Raw genomic sequence first — 16524 nt, forward strand, 5'->3', positions numbered from 1 at the left:
TGGATCATGGAAGCCAAGCACCCCTCCCCAGTAGCACCCCCTCGACGCAATCGTGACTACCGCCCTCCACGAGCGTCGTGGAACTCGGCTCTTACGCCGGCACACGAGCATTGCGAACATTGCGAGGGTGGACGCCGCAGGGCCTGCACAACCTGCCAGACGTTTTAATTAGAGGTGAGTTTCATCGCGAGCCACGCTAAGAGCACCACCACTGACTACCCCCTTCCTATTACTTGTCCCTTACGAGTAAGTATTTTGCACACCTTTCGCGAAACCCCCTTCGTTCCTTTCGTCGCTAGAACGCCGCACGAGCCAGAAGATCTCGCGTCTCTCTCTTCGACGTCGTCGACTCTTGGAAAACCGATGACGCGAATCGAGAAGAACGCCTAGCGAAAACTCTACTTAAACTTCGATTTTCTTTCGACCGACGACGTTCCTGCTATTCTCGTGCGGTGCTTCAACCATGTTTGCGATTAGCTGGCTAGCGATAATTAAATAGACTAGACATCGCTTTCGCTTCTTCTGCTAATTTTTTTAGAATTCTTCCTACGATGTTCGTGTCCGTAATTCGATCGCAATTTAGGTAAAACGTTTCCGTGTCGCGAGTAACGAGTTCCGTTAGAGACCAGGAACGAAGAAGAAAAGAAAAAGCACGAAGGAACATTGTCGTGGAGTTATCAGAAAAAGGGCGCGTATACCGCGGGGTGTTTTACGTTCCACGGTGCGTGTCACAGAGGTGGCGGAACATGTGTTCCAGTATGTTTTGCCAGGAGGCAAAAGACACGGATAGAATACGGGGTAGACGAGGGGGACGAGGCAGGACGACGGGAAGGATTCGTCTACGGCGTACGGATAGCGGAGGTAAATCCAAGGCAGGTGTCTCGACGTGGCAAGAACGATCGAGGAGACGAGCACGCGGTAGTTTCTACCGACGTATCGGTATTTCCAACGAGAGAGCAGAGAGAGGGAGAGAAAAAAAGAAGGGGATACACGGTAGTAAGACAAGACGGAAAGAAAGAAAGACAAGAGGAGAGGAGGATCTCTCGCGAGTCGTGGTCGAGTCGCGAGACGAGAGCCGAGTGCCGAGACCGCGCCAGTCCAGAGAAGAATATAGCGAAAAGTTAAATGTTGCATGAGCTTCGAGGAAGAAGAACAGCCGCGAGATTCCCGGTATCGATTAACCCCCTGACGGAAATAACGTACGAGCGGCGAGGAACGAGCGATTTTTCGTATCGATCGCGAGAACAGCGACACCTCCGCCTCGGAATGCCAAACGGAGGAGAGAACGCGTCGTTATCTGTCGAAAGGATCGATCTTGGATCTGTAAAAGGTAGTAGCAACGCCGAGAAAAAGACCAGCCGAAAGAAAGATATCCGTGGCGCGAGAAGACGAATAGAGAGGAAAGCTCGCGGCTCTACCGAGCGAGCGGGCGATTCGCGCGCCTCTACGACGGCGATCGATGCGATCGCCGGACGTACGATACCGTGGCCGCTAATCGATGCAACGACGACGTTGCAACTTTTTCGTCGAGCGCCGAATCGAAAGGACATCGCGCGTCTGCTAGTTTTTCCGGCGTACAGGCGCGTTTCGAGCCACCATCGAGACCACTTGTCACCAGTTTACCGTACTTTCCGACGAAACGAGTGTCGAACCCTTTTCAACCGGTCCGAACCGGTCGGCTGCCGATCGTTTTCGGCCTCTGCCGCTCTTTTTCTTTCTCTTCTTCCTCGTCCACCGCCGCTGATTCTTCCCAGGGATTCGCGGTGCTAACATTCCGCCCGGGGACCGTTCTTCCAACCGTCGAACGACCGAACGTCAACTTTCCCACAACCGATTTCGAGACTTTCTAACCCGTCGCGCGCGTCTTCGCTTCGTCTTATCGAACAGCGGCGAATCTATTCGTCTTATCGAACAGCGGAGAACGGAGATCTATTCGGCAGCGCCCGTTCGCTTCTTCTTGGACGAAACTTTCCCACAACGGCCGTTTCGTCGCCCGCTTCTTCCCTTTTAAAGAGCTCGTACCCTGGACGAGACGCGACGAGCAAGGACAACGACGAAGAGAGACGACGCGAGCCGACGCTCGACCGAGACGAAGAGAAAGAACCGATGGACCGAGTGGCACGGAAAGCTTTTTCTGAAATCACGGGACCCGTCCTTACCACCCCGCTCCTCTCCCTCTTTTCTTCTCGTTCGTCTTCTCGCGACGCGCGGTCGGGCATCAATAATTTAACGCCCTGACTTACCGATAAACCTGCACGGCTCAACGCCAACAGGAAAAGGAACAAGACGCGCGAGTAGGAGGAAGAAGACCGGTGTCCGTTCGCGAGACGTAACCGAGGAAACTGACAGAGAAGAGAAACACCGTGTGGACATCGTGGATCAACTCGAGTTTCTTACGTTCGTTCGTTCACATATAGTCAGTGACGCGTCACCCTCTCTCTCTCCTTCCCTCTTTCTTTCTTTCTCTTTTATCCCTCACCCTTTCCCTGTTCGATTACAAGAGGCAAGAAGCAGCATTACACGAGACACGCCGCGCCGACAAATCGACGGATTATGCCGGACGAGCGCCGACCCACCGGGAATAAATGAATTGGCTAACGACGCGAATCCTCTCGTTTCTCGCCCTTCTCTTCTCCTTTCCAGACTTACCTCGGCTTTTCTCTTCTCTAGTCTGCCAGATCAGACCAAGGAGATTCGAACGACACCGTGGAACCATCGGATTTCTTCGGCATCGACGACCGAGAGAAAGTCCTCCTCTTTTCGTCGCGTTTAAACAGATTTTGCTCCTCGTGTTTACGCGTCTTTCTCGTGGATCGCTCGAACCTTTATCTCCTATTATTCCGAGAAAATTATTTACTTTCGTAAAGAAAGATCTGTTCGGGATCGGAGCCTTAACGAGAAGGTTAATAAATGTTAAACGCGTATCGTTAACCCGAAAAATCTTGTCAAATGATTCCATCGAAAGGATTACGAGAGCGACGCTAACCATCCAATAACGAGGACACTTGGCACGAGCGTTTTCGTGCCAACGAAGCTTATCAACTGCGTTGTCGCGATAACGGGTACGCGAAGAAAAAGAAGAAGAGGTCCTCGGGAGAGGTCTACGAAAGTAGAACCGCATCGATCGGGCCGTGTCTTTGGTAAAGCGGTTAAGCGAACCAGCCGTTACCCACGGACTCGCGTAACTCATTAAATACTCTTACGCAATCCGTGGGATCCGATAAATGGGATATGTATTACCCTGCAACGTTTCCGCAGCCCTACAAGTACCCAGCAGGGACACGGGATGGTAAAACGAAAGATACAACTGGCGCTTGCCAATCGATTCTGTCGGTTTTTCTTCGTTTTTCGCTTCGATAAAACGTTCCATGCAGATCACCGAAATTATGGTTCCTGCGTCGCGTCGTTCGATTCGATCGAAAGAAATTTTTCGAAGAACAAAGATACGAATAATTTTCTCTTGTCATCTTTTCTGATAAATAATTGAACGAGATACGTGAAATCGTTTCGATTCTTACTAGAAGATCGTCGAAGGAACGACGAATTTGATAATTTTCTATAATTCTTCGTTAGCACGCTCGTCGATAAGTTTGACACGGAAAGCCACAGAAATCCCGCAAGTTCTGTCATACTCGCGCGTCGCGGTATTACCCGGCGATCGAGTCGATAGAGGCTACGTATTACGTACTCGCTGGTCTGCACCGGTCGTGAACTTTCTAAACCGACGAAACGAAGGAACGCGAATAAAAGCTCGTTTCGATAAACGACCAACGAACCTGACAGAAGAAAATTGGTAAATTCGAATTCGTCGAAAGCGAAACGAGATATCCAACGGAATCATCCGGTGGCTCTTCCCTCGTAGAAGCTTTCAGGAAGCCTAGCTACTAATTAGCGATTACCACTCGTTCACGCGCCACTCGAGAAAGAATATAATTAGCACTCACCTTTGTACCGATGTGCCGTGAAACCCTCGACCGGCCGAACCTGGCCTCTCGTAAAAAAATCCGTAGAGCATTCGCTCCCGAAGAGTCATTCTCGACCTTCTCTACTCTCCACGTTCGAACGGATGGAAAGAGGTCCTGCTTTTCCTCGCGAGCGTGAAGAGCGTACGCGACGACCTCTTCGTGTCCCGGTCTCTATCCACTCTGTTCCGGAAACGAGAACAAAATTAATGAACTTTTTGTTATCGGCTTTCATCGAGGAATAGAGGGAACATTGACAGTTTTTAATCTATTTTCACTCGATGCGGCTCAATCCGAATCGTTTAAATTTTATTTTCGCGCTTTGCTTTCTTCTTTCTTTTCTTTTTTTTTCTTTACGCTTTGTTGTCTCTCGCAACAGATATTCGTCTCGTTTCTATCGAACATCCAATTATTCCGCTACTCGAAACGGTACAATTTTTCCTCTCGCTTTCACCCGTTTTTATAGCGACTCGCGCTAACAATTTGCGCGTGAAAATTTCCTAAAAACGACTACGCGAACTTTTCTTTATAGATTTTAACGCGTTCGCAGCCACCGATGTCGTTGCGTGTCTTTTCGATTTTCGAAAAGCTCGGATCGAATTAGTGTGTCGACGTTTTTAAGGTAACGAGAAGAACGATCGAAAATGAGCGATTACGGATACGGCAGAAGGGGTGGATCAGATTCCAGACGTTCAGGGAGTCGAGGCGACGACGACGATTACGAGGATCGAGGACGAAGTACTCTCCAGCGTCTCGATAGTATTCAAGATCCTGGAAAACGTTATCTTCTCAGAGAGTGCATAGGATCCGGTGTATGCGGGGACGTTTACGAAGCCATTGATCAGCAAGCAGGTACGGTAACGATCGACTTTACGATACCTTCGTTCGATTATCTCGCTCACGAGCAAATTATCCGTCAGGAGCGGTTTTCCGAGCGCGGACCGTCCGAAACCTTATCGAACAGTGTACCTACAAAAAGCTTTTTCCTTCCTCCTCTAACATAACCCAACCCTCGTAACGTAATCTTGTGGTTTATGCTTTCTACAGGAAACAAGAGGGTCGCGGTAAAGGTGCAAAAGCTCACGCCTGAATCGCAGTCTCTGATCATAGAAGAGTACAAAGTCCTTCGAGATTTCGCGTCTCACCCTAATCTGCCCGACTTTTACGGAATCTATCGCAGAAGATCCGGCAAGAAGACCGAGTACGATCAGATATGGTTCGTTATGGAGGTAAGTCGAAATCATAATCGGCTCGATACTCGAACAACGAAGAATTTTTACGGACCTAATCCTGGTTAACTGTAAACACGTCGACGAGTACCGTACCTTTCGCTCGCTATCGACGGACCTACGGAACGTTCGTATACGAAGATTTCAAGAACTATAGGTAAAACAGCCACTCCTTTAACATCGTAATTCCTCGAGAAGAAAAAGAAAGAAAAGTTGAGAGATCGAGAACAGACAGGGTACAAGAGTGTGGGATTGTGAAGAATGGGGGCGGAGGGAGAACGGGGAGAAAGGGAAAAAAGAGAAAACGAAGGCAACGTCGAAGGGAAGAGTTGCTGTACGTAGCCATGCCAGGACCCGGAGGCAATTTCAAGCATTTGAGACGGTCGAATACACGGATAATTTACGACACGCGCGGCCATTAAACAATCATTAAACTCGTTCGTGTACGCAGGTGAGCCCTGGCACGTCGCGTACCTAATTTACGGGTGGACCTCCGCGGTGAGCTCGAAATATTATTACTTATCTCGAGCAAAAGCGTCGATGTTTCGTTTAACGCGAACGCGTGCACGCTTCCGATTCTCTTGGAAACGCGCCTAAACTCGACAACGAAGAAAGACGAGTAATATAGCTCGATAGAAATTGGTATCGTTCTCTGGAAACGATATATGCACGAAGCAACGATCGAACCTTTATGGGCCGATCTTTAAAAACGTCAAGGTGTTAATAGAGCGGTAGAGTGGTTCGATCTTGAAAGACGAAGAACGCGGCAAAGAAACGGGTATACGATAACTGTGAGTAACAAAGAAAGTAACAACGATTTTGCGAGTCAATCGATTCCAGCAAAAAGTTCTGTAAACGTTCGGGCAGGTAAGAGTAGCACGAGGAAGAAAAAGGGAAGCCAAGAGGCGGGTTGTAAAAGGAGGTACGACACGCAACGACAATGTGGTCAAGATTTATCGCCGATGGTATTTCATATCGTATCGCGAGCGAGTTTAACGGGCACGTATACGCAAACTGTTTGCCAGTAGAGCAACTTTTCGTGCCGCAGCCGAAGCACCTTTGCTCGAAAGAATGCATCCAAGGGCATGTATCGCGTGCTTGCTCCGTCTCTTCGAAGCTTCTGCCAAATGCGTCCATCGGAGGTACGAGAAGAGTTCGAGCTTTCGCGCTACTATACTCGTATGGTACTATAATCGTATCAAGAGATAGAGATAAGAACGGTAAGGTCAAGATACAGAAATGACGAGTAATTACGCAAAATCATGGTACGGGGAATATCGAACTCCGCTCCGGGTAGTCGATTTAGATTACTTCCGCAATTTTATGGGCAATACTAAGCCATCGGCGGGAGGAGACGAGAGGAAGAAGCAATGCAAATCGAAAATTACTTTCGCGTACTATCATTATAATACGGCTCTTGTACCAGCATATACCACGAACGGATAATTATTGTTCTCGTTGTGTAATTTTCAGCTTTGCGACGGTGGAACTGTGATGGACCTCGTTCACGGACTTTTAGCCATGGACAGAAAAATGCGCGAAGAACACATCGGTTTCATCTTGAGAGAAGTGATTCAGGTACATCTCGAACGATCAATCGAACTCGTTTGAAATCGCGCTGAAACGAAACAAGGTTCGTTCGAAGGTTCACGAAGGTAAAAATGTCGATGCTCGATATATTCTTACACGGTCGATTACTCGAATAAACGTGCGTTTATGTAACGTTCTTGCCTCGTTTCTGCTCGCGGAAAATACTAGGTCATCGTAGCGATAAAAAGCTGGACCACCTTGTATAATTGTATGCTATCTTACCTTTCGTGCCTCGTTTCACGGGATCGATCTGTACGAATCCGTTTCGAACGAGTCCGCGGAAACAGAAAGGAACGACGGAATGGCAAGAAACAGAAAGGAAACGATTAAGGAAAAACCAGTGGTGGAGAGCGAAGTGGACGGGTGTCATTTGCTCGTCAAACGTTGCTGCAACTTGCATCGGCATCGAAGATAAAACGCGCGTTTCCGTTTCGAATCGTGTACCGTTTCCCTTCCGTTCCGTAGACTCGGTGCGGCGTAGCGGTTCGCGGCTCGATTTCTCTTCGCGGCAAAAACGCTGGGATCGCGTAAAATCGATGGGTTCTGCTAATTATCCGCGCCGTGGGAACCTCGGAAACCCGATCCCTCTCGAACTTCTTTCGAAATCGTGCGAAAAACTTGGAATAACTTCATCGACCGTCGCGTTTTCGTTCGATAGGCAGCGATATTCGCGGGACCATTTTTCGAGCGTCCCTTTCTCCCTGTCTCGCTATCCTTTCTCGTAAAGCGCACGCAACAACCCCTTCTTCTCTTCGTCTTCTTGTTCTCGTTGCTACGTGTTCCATGGTCCCAGTAGCGATTCGTCCACGGTCGCTCGTGCGGTAAATCAGGCCACGTTGACGTTTAATGCCGGCAAATTACACGCGAAATAAATGCTCGCGAAGAAAACGAGCCACCGCTGTCTACCGCCGACGAAATCGTGCCTAGAGGAAAGCGTAAAGGCTTACCGAACCTGCTATTCCGATTCCCCTCTCTCTTTCTCTGCCTCCGTAGACCGCGTAGACTACACGGTGAACCAGCATTTTTTCTTTTTACCAGGCGATGGCGTTTCTGCACGAGAACAACGTGATGCACCGCGACATTCGTGGCAGCAATATTTTGTTGACGAAAGAGGGCGAAGTGAAGTTGGTCGATTTCGGATTGTCGAGAACCGTGAAAGGCGAAATGGGCAAACGGTACACGTGTATCGGTTCGCCGTGTTGGATGGCACCGGAAGTCGCAGCGAGCAAAGGGAACACTTCCGACGCTGGTTACGGAAACCGCGCGGACGTGTGGGCGATCGGAATCACCGCGATCGAATTGGCCGATGGTAAACCACCGTTTCAAGACATGCATCCGACCAGGGCGTTGTTCCAAATCGTTCGCAATCCACCGCCAAATTTGTACAGGCCGTCGAATTGGTCGCAAAATTTCAACGACTTCATCGCCGAGTACGTATTCGAGTACGCGTGCATGATCCGTTATCGAGACTGATATCGTTCGAATCCTTGCACTTCTACTTTTAGGTGTCTCGAGAAGAATCCAGACAACAGACCTTTCATGGCGGAAATAGCCGAACATCCTTTTCTAGCGGATATACCCGAGAACGATTTTTTGGTAAGTTACGACAATTTGGCAGAACAAGCGGACGATACGAACGTAAAAAGAAAAACGACAACGATATTTGCAGATGACGAAAGAGATCAAGGTACTGATGATGGACGCGGGTACGAAAGGTAAACAGGAGAGGAGACCGGAAGTGATAGTTCGAAAAGGTTTCCTCAAGGTAATAATCTTGAACAAACATCTGTATTTACCGGATATACGATCTTTTCGTTTCTTCTTCGTGATTCAGACCCACCAAACGGATCCTCTTGAGCCTATGTTCATGGAAGATCTCGCGGCACTCGAGACGCTCACGGAAGACGCGATTTTGGACGAACTGCACGACAGATTGCGGCAAGGTTACTATCACAGTTTCATCGGTGACATTCTATTGATTCTAAATCCGAACGAAAAACAGGACATTTATGGATCCGACGTGAGTATCGATCACTTTATCGATCCTTTCGATTCTCGTCGATCAACCTCGCTAACCATCTACCATTTTCCTGCAGTATCACACAAAGTATCAGTTTAAATCGCGATCGGATAACGCGCCTCACGTATACTCGGTAGCGGATAGCGCTTTTCAGGACGTGCTGCACAACGACGAGCCTCAACACATTCTATTGGCCGGAGAGAGTAATTCGGGGAAAACGACGAACATGATGCATCTGATTCAGCATCTCATGTATCTGGGGAAAGTAAGTTGAACGAACATCGCTTAAACGATTCGCCACGTAAATAGAACTTTCGTTGAACTTCAGAGCCTGCAAGATACAGGAGCTAGACTGATGAGAGCCATAAAAGTGCTTCACGCGTTTTGCAACGCCGCCACACCGTTAAATCCTAACTCGACCAGATGCGTGTTCCAAGTGCAAACCACCTACGGATCTTCCGGCAAAGCATCAGGCGGTATATTCTGGTTGTATCAGCTTGAAAAGTGGCGCGTTTCTACTCGCGACAGGTAGATTTTCCGAGTGGCTGTACGGTTACGTTCGCGATATCTGAATCGATTCCGTGCAATCAAAATTACCGATTCGTCCGTACGAATCTCGAGGTCGCGGTGTAACTTTTAACCCTTTGTACTCTAACAACTCGCCGCTAAGAACAAGGTTTCACTTCCCGATCGTTCTAACGGACGCGTATCGTGGTAGCTAGGTTCGTAGTATGTACTTCGTCTGCTTCGATCAATCTTTTACCGCAAGTAGTTAGAGCGAACGAACGTTTTTTACCAACCTTGCATAAGTAGATCGACGGCTTAACGTAGGTCCAAACCTTAGACGCAAAACGGAGCGCAATACTGACAGCAATTCAAATTGTTCGGTAGTCTTTCGTCATCGCGTTCGATTTACGTCCCGAGTGCAAAGGGTTAATTTATTAAGTTTCTCGAATCGACACGCCAGTCACGCTTTCGATATGTTCCCAACAGAAACCAATCGAATTTTCACGTGTTCTACTATTTTTACGACGGTCTCGACGTCACGAACAAATTGAAACAGTATAATCTATCGTCTGGAAGAAGGATGCGATATCTTCGAATCAGCGAAAAGGGAACGGAACGAAAGCGATCGTTCAAAGTTAGGAACGATCCACGCGGGAACGTAACGAAGTTCGAAGAGCTGAGGGAAAATCTGAAAATCTTAGAGATGGAAGAATATTGCGAGACGATCTGGAAAACTTTGGCGGCGATTTTGTGTTTAGGAGAGGTTCGATTCGTCGAAGGTAACAACGGAGAAGCTGACATGGATAATCACGACGCTGCTAACAGAGGTACGATCTAATGGACAGAACGAATCGATTGTGAAATGTTGAAACTGACAAACGAACGTTTGCTCGCACTCCAGTGGCTCAACTGCTCAATCTGGACGAAAAGAAGTTTGTTTGGTCATTGCTGAACTACTGCATAATCAGCGGTGGCGCCGTGGTACGCAAAAAATACTCCTGCGACGAAGCGAAAGAAGCAAGAGACGTCTTAGCCAACACGCTCTACCAGAGATTGGTAGACTGGATAATAAACACCATCAATCAGAAGTTCACGGTTACTCGTACTTTGTTGTAAGTTCTCAAATGAAACACGTAGTGTATGCAAATATCTTTGTCATCGTTTGCCGATGTACCGGTGGCTTTAACGAACGCGTCAAGATCCTTTTATTTTTCAGCGGAGACAAATACGGGATCAGCGTGATGGACATGTTCGGATTCGAGTGTTTCGCGGTGAACCGATTGGAGCAGCTGATAGTGAACACGATGAACGAACAGATGCAGTGTTATTACAATCAGAGGATATTCGCCTGGGAAATGGTAAGTGTTCGATAGAGGGTGACGATCTCGAGAGAATGCATTATCGCAACGACGTTGATTCGTAGCAAGAACAAGAGGAAGAAGACATACCCGTGCAGCGTTTACATTTTTACGATAACAAGGATGCGATAGATCATCTGTTGAGCAAGGACAGAGGTTTGTTCACTTTGATCGACGAAGCGTCGAAACACATGATGGATTATCAGTACGTAATGAATAAAATAGAAGAACGATCGGGCAACGTTTACGTAAAACCGGCAAGCGCTCACGAGTTCACCGTTGCTCATTATACGGGAAAATTGATTTACGACGCCAGCGAAATCGCCGAGAAGAATCGTGACTTCGTGTCGCCAGAGATGATCGAGACTCTCAGGCTATCGAGCATCGAACCCGTGAAGGAAATGTTCACGAACAAACTGACGAAGACCGGAAATCTGACCATCGTCGTCGAACATCCGAAGGTCGCCGATAAGAAGACGAGCAAAGGAAAGTGGGGCGCGCTCATGCAGGAAACGTCGAAACCGAAGGTGAGAAAACTCGAATTTTCGTCTATTCGCACCTTGTTCCTGTGAAATTATTAGATCGATATTATCGATATCGAGGACTAACGATTAGGCGATAAAATTACTTGTTTATATCCCTTTGCCGTGTAGACAAAAAAGAAAAGGAGATCTCTCGCGGTGAAACGTAACGAATTACAGTGGAAAAAATATGATCACTTCGCGATTATTATTTTACAAACAGAGATTTAACACCGCATCCCGAGGGCAATACTCGCAGACACGGAAAATGAGAACGTGCGCGGCTACATTTAAATCCACCAGCCTTGAAATCCTTAAGAACCTTTCGGCAGGTGGCGGAAGTGGTGGTATCCATTTCATCAGGTGCGTCAGATCCGATCTCGAAGGGGCGCCTCGTGGCTTTTACCGCGAGGTTGTTAGACAACAAATCAGAGCGTTGGCTATTCTAGACACTGCCAAAGCCAGACAACGTGGCTACCCGCACAGAATACGCTTCCAAGAGTTTCTTCGAAGGTAGATTACTCGTACAACGATTATTCGAAAAGAGTATCTCGATCGTTATTGTTGTTGTGTCGCTTATGTTTAGGTATCAATTCTTAGCGTTCGATTTCGACGAAAACGTTGAAATCACCAAAGATAACTGCCGACTGTTATTGGTCCGATTGAAAATGGAAGGTTGGATGATCGGGAAAACGAAAGTGTTTCTAAAGTATTACAACGAGGAATACCTATCGCGCTTGTACGAGACGCAGGTGAAAAAGATTGTAAAGGTTCAGTGTATGATGAGGGCCTTTCTAGCGCGTAAGAACATGGCATCGAAAATCACCTCGACCGTGAAGAAAGAAGTCGGTAGGTAATTCGATTTACGAAGAACGAGAGAACATTGGGTACGAGCCGGCTTCATTATTCGTTTCATTTCTCCGTTTTTTTGGTTTTTATCGTCGTAAGGCTCGTACGTTTTCCATTGGTTACAAGAAATTTAACAGGAATTGTTTCAGTGAAGCAAGCGTCTTTAAAGAAGAAACCATCGGTGGAATTGTCGGAAGATCAGGCAGCGGTAATGATTCAGAAAGGTAGGACGGACGGAAAGTAATTAATGGAAAGAGAGGAATTTGATTTTTGACGAGCCTAATAGCGTAGCAAGTCATTTTCATCGCACGTTCCATCGTACTCGTTACTGTTCCATAAACAGAAAGATATGACTAAATATGTAATCTGCTCAAATGATACAGCATACAGGGGTCATGCAGTGAGGAAGGAAATGGCACCCCAACTTGGGAAGGGCCAGATAGATCCGGAGAAGATGGACATGATGAAGTTTTACAGCAGCAAATGGAGATCGAAGAGTATATTCCAAGTCCTCCTACGTTACCGTGCAGCCCGCTATCAAGACCTCGTGCAATTCTCGCAACAAGTAAGCCTTGTTTGCCGTGTTTAACCCCGATGCGGCCATTGTTTATCACGGCACTCTGTCGTTTCGCCGAACAGGTTCATCTATTCAATCAAGCGATAGTGGCGAGTCTGGAGAAGACCAATAATCAAATATCGATAGAGAAGATCGACTCGAAAGTTTCCGCGTCCGGATACTTGGGCCAGATGAGACCACCTCAAGTGCACAAGCTCCCTTTCAACTTTTATAGCGACTTACCTTTCACGAGCGGCAACGCGGGGATGAAAGGTTTCGGGTGAGTCGATTTTACGTGACTTCTATCGTGAGTGTCTTTATTGCGTTAGTGGTAGACGTAAAGAAACGAGGGGTTTCGCTAGTGGGCCCAAATCGACCGGAGAGAAAACTTAGACGACAACCGTCCTGATTCGTTGATTAGTTTCGATCCTCATCGTTAGACGTCATCCACCATTTAAATATCGTATCGTGTGCGTAGTTAGTCCTCCGTGTCTTGTGTCCGTGTTTCCCCCTACTCGTAATACTGTCCACGGAATAGAAAGAAAACTAAAATAATAACGGAACAGCTACACGACGGAGAGAGCCTCGTGTAGCCCGTGACGCGTAAACGCGTCGTTGTAATCGACGTCTTTTGCTTTTTTTGTCCTATTGTCGCGCGCTTCCACGTGTTGCACTTTTCTTTTTCTTTTTTTTTCTCTCTATTATTTTGTTAAACTGCGCAACAAGTCACGCTCTCCTTTCTCGTTGTGTGTGCCGTCTCTATCGAGTTTAAGAGCCGCTTAAGAATCTCTGCGGAGACTTGTGGCGTCAACTGAGAAATACGTTCTCGCAGATCCGCGTCGTCATCGGCGTCTGACGACGAGCACGAAGCCTGGGACGCGCCATTACGGAGACAAACGGTGCCTTGGGCCAACAGGAACACTCGTACCAGAGGTGCCTATCACATTTTGTTTCATTCCCGTCGAGCCGCATCGATACCGATACCCGATCGTACGCCACTATTCATGCAGGAACATACATACGTTTATCCTACATTTTCAAGTCTCTCGCTCTTCTGTTTCTTTTCTTTATCCGATCCGAGTCCGACGATCGCGCGTACAGGGTGCGCCTCGATTGCGAATCGTACGCGGAAACGCGGGAACCGCGAGTACGCGATCGAAACGTTTCAAGAAACAGACTAGGCGCGAGAACCGCGTACAAGCTGGCTCGACAGAAATTTTACTTTTCTCGTTTCACAATTCGGAACTTCGGTTTCGGGACAAAACCGTCTCGACGCGCGGCATTTATCGCGCTACAATCGAATTTAGAAGGGATTTCTTTCTCGAGGCAGCTTGCACGATTATCACGTCACTCTGTATAGTTCGTCCGACTCGGTGCATTTTCATCAGATTCTCTTTCTCTTGCAGTCGTAATAAGAAGGTGTTTCACCGAGTATATTGTCACTTAATCAATTTATCGTCGCTAACGATCGATCGAGATTCGCTTTCGTATGATCGTTTTACGGTTAAGAGAGGTGCGCGTTTGGGGCGACGAGACGACGGTCCGAGAAAAATCGAGACAAAAATCTCGATTGCCTGTGCCGAGTGGCGAATACTTTCCTCGGGAGAGAACTCACTCTCCATTGGATTGATCTGCATTTTTCAGACGTCGAGGTTCAAACAACGAACTCGCCACATCGAGTGGCGAATTCAGGCGCCGAGGGACAGAGTCTGATCAACACTCCGTTTTCCAGAGACCCAAATATCTCGGTCCGATGTCCACCGGAAGAATCAGCCCGAAGCAGAATGGGTAACTCCGGGTATCAACAACTTCCGAGCAACCGTAGTCCCGTACCATCTGCTAACGCTCACAATCCTCGCTCAGTAAGTTGGACGATATCGATCAGCCTTTCTTCTACTCTTCTCTCGCTCCGAGTCTCGCCCCGAGTTTACGCTCTACCTTTTGTTTCCACCGATACTTTGATCGTTCGTGTTTTCAGAATAATTACGATAGCACTGGATCGATACGCTCTAGAAAACACGCACCGCCACCGCCTATTCCGTTCAATCAGTCGCAACCACCCCCGATGCGTAGCACCGACAATTACGGTCAAGACGCTCGAAGTAAAAGCAACGTAGACAGCGGTAGCAACGATTGGGAGTTCGACGACAGAATTAACAGAAATGCCGGCAATGTTAATCGGTTCGATAAAGCTAACTCTACAAATACATACTCTGCTTTAAAAGTTCGTCAAACTACCCTGATCATTTTTTTCTTCGTCCTTTTCAGCGTCAATCCGATACAGGAACTGCAAATGATAGGTCGTAGAAATAACAATGTCGGTAACGACGACGACGAACCACCGTTCAATTTCCAGGTGCGTGAATTTTTTACCAACGCGTTCGCGTTACTTCATTCGGCGCGTGTCCCCGAAACGTAACGTCGACGTTGCTCTGTTCCAGGCGATGTTGAGGAAAACGAGTCACAACAGAGCGTCGATGAAACGTACTCCCGTCTACGATAGCTATGCCCCTTCACCACTGCCAGGTTCCGGATACCGTGGAACCCGTGAGACCGAGTCGAACGTTGTTTACAGAAGCGGCGGAAGTCGTAGAGATTCCGCCGAATGGAGTCCGAACGAGATGGTAAGAATGTCCGAAAAGTACGGAAAAGAAGGAGCTTGGGGAGAAGATCGGTCCAACACGGCTCAACGAGGCCAAACAACTTCGGAGAGCGTCACAGCGGAGATTGCGCCAGGAATCGTTGTCGAAGGCTACGTGGCCGAATTGTAAACAACGAACGCTTCTTTCGAGCATAATTCGCAAACTGTGTCCTTCTTCTTTCGATCAATTTCGAAATTCAGCTACACCTTCTGCCCTCGTAAGCGAGAAGTATGAGTAAGTTGGGCGTGTGGTGGAGGAAAAACAACCCTTTCCTATACGTGTCGATATCGAACGATGTTTCGAACTGTTTAAACGACGATAATAAATATGCGAACACGTCTATTGAAACGTTGTACGATTGAAAGGAAAAAGGACACGGCTAAACAACCGATGAACGCTTCTTATGTGTCGAACCATGTATACAAAAACTGGATTCAGTTGGAATTGCGAATGTCGCGTAAAAAGAGAAGAACAAGGAAAAGAAGAAGCGGAACAAAGAAGCTTGTAAAGATACCTGTAGATGTCCCGATGGAAACAAATGTAAGATTCGTATGATCGAATTGAACGATTGATGCCCAAAATCCACCAACGTTGCTGACTCGGAGAGACTCTTTTTATCCACAAATATGTACATACATTGTATATTTTTAGCACTTTTCTTTTTCTCTCTTCTTTCTTTCTTTTTTTCTAAATGAACACGAACAACACGACGATACAACGCTTCTTTTGTAATTTCTATCTGTACCTCGAGCGACCGTGATGTCGGCGATTCTTGTCCAATGTACAATAATTTTTCATGGAAGGATTCGATTTCCAAAAACGTGCCTATGTTCTCGAACAGTTAGCAATGCTCCTTACCGACGCGCAGTATCTCATCGTCCTTTTTTTTATAACGGCTGTATTCGCAAACGAAGAAAAAATTACCGTTACCTTTATCGATAATTCGTACGGCCATGCGTACCTACCATGTCACACCGTTATTACAACGCAAAAAACGAAACGATCAAAAGGCGATCAAGTTCGTATATCCAATTCGAAACGATGCTTCTGTACCCCTTTGCCGCACGCAATTCACATTCATCGATGGAATCGAATTGTCATCGAAAAAGTGCACCTTGCACCATTTGCAAAGATTGGCTCCATTTGCAAAGCACGAAATTCCACTCACTTTTACGAAGTAAAATATTTATAAAAATTTCAACCGACTGATGCACGATTGTCAAAAATTTTAAACAATAAAGAGTTAAAAACTACGCTACTTTTATCCCGAAAGCAAATCCTTCTACCCTC

At 47.2% G+C, this 16524-nt stretch overlaps 2 protein-coding genes across 10 annotated transcripts in view; one reads left to right on the forward strand and one right to left on the reverse strand.

Moving 5' to 3' along the window:
• The window catches only part of LOC105663942 (Wnt oncogene analog 6), a 54718-nt gene extending 50349 nt beyond the window's left edge, over positions 1–4369 (reverse strand). Inside the window, exons 1-2 of one of the 3 annotated variants that reach the window (XM_076535567.1) lie at positions 3945–4358; positions 2650–2832 (exon numbers count right to left, since the gene is read on the reverse strand). Coding sequence is in view for 1 of the 3 variants with exons in the window: in XM_076535565.1 (XP_076391680.1) it covers positions 3945–4033 (89 nt within the window). In the remaining 2 variants the exon portion in view is untranslated. Of the gene's footprint in view, positions 1–2649; positions 2833–3944 lie in introns of all 3 variants that reach the window. The other 2 variants (XM_076535565.1, XM_076535568.1) reach the window with 2 other exon arrangements.
• ninaC (STKc_myosinIII_N_like and MYSc_Myo21 domain-containing protein ninaC) lies at positions 44–16487 on the forward strand. Of its 7 annotated transcripts, none has more exons than XM_076535535.1 (24): positions 44–174; positions 4585–4814; positions 5010–5191; positions 6665–6769; positions 7820–8211; positions 8287–8377; positions 8451–8546; positions 8616–8801; positions 8878–9066; positions 9130–9329; positions 9795–10135; positions 10210–10420; positions 10525–10666; positions 10732–11193; positions 11411–11700; positions 11774–12036; positions 12186–12260; positions 12420–12601; positions 12676–12872; positions 13425–13525; positions 14237–14454; positions 14571–14773; positions 14861–14948; positions 15034–16487. In XM_076535535.1, the coding sequence occupies exons 2-24, from the start codon at positions 4607–4609 to the stop codon at positions 15361–15363; spliced, it is 4752 nt and encodes a 1583-aa protein (XP_076391650.1). In that variant the 5' UTR covers positions 44–174; positions 4585–4606; the 3' UTR covers positions 15364–16487. The 7 variants fall into 7 exon arrangements, 5 of the variants coding, with proteins under 5 accessions (XP_076391650.1, XP_076391653.1, XP_076391652.1 ...); XM_076535536.1 differs by having other exon boundaries at positions 99–174; positions 4495–4814; XR_013039331.1 differs by lacking the exon at positions 15034–16487 and having other exon boundaries at positions 14325–14454.
• Positions 16488–16524: the final 37 nt, after the last annotated feature.

This window comes from Megachile rotundata, chromosome 9 (assembly GCF_050947335.1).
Source record: "Megachile rotundata isolate GNS110a chromosome 9, iyMegRotu1, whole genome shotgun sequence".
Taxonomy (NCBI): domain Eukaryota; kingdom Metazoa; phylum Arthropoda; class Insecta; order Hymenoptera; family Megachilidae; genus Megachile; species Megachile rotundata.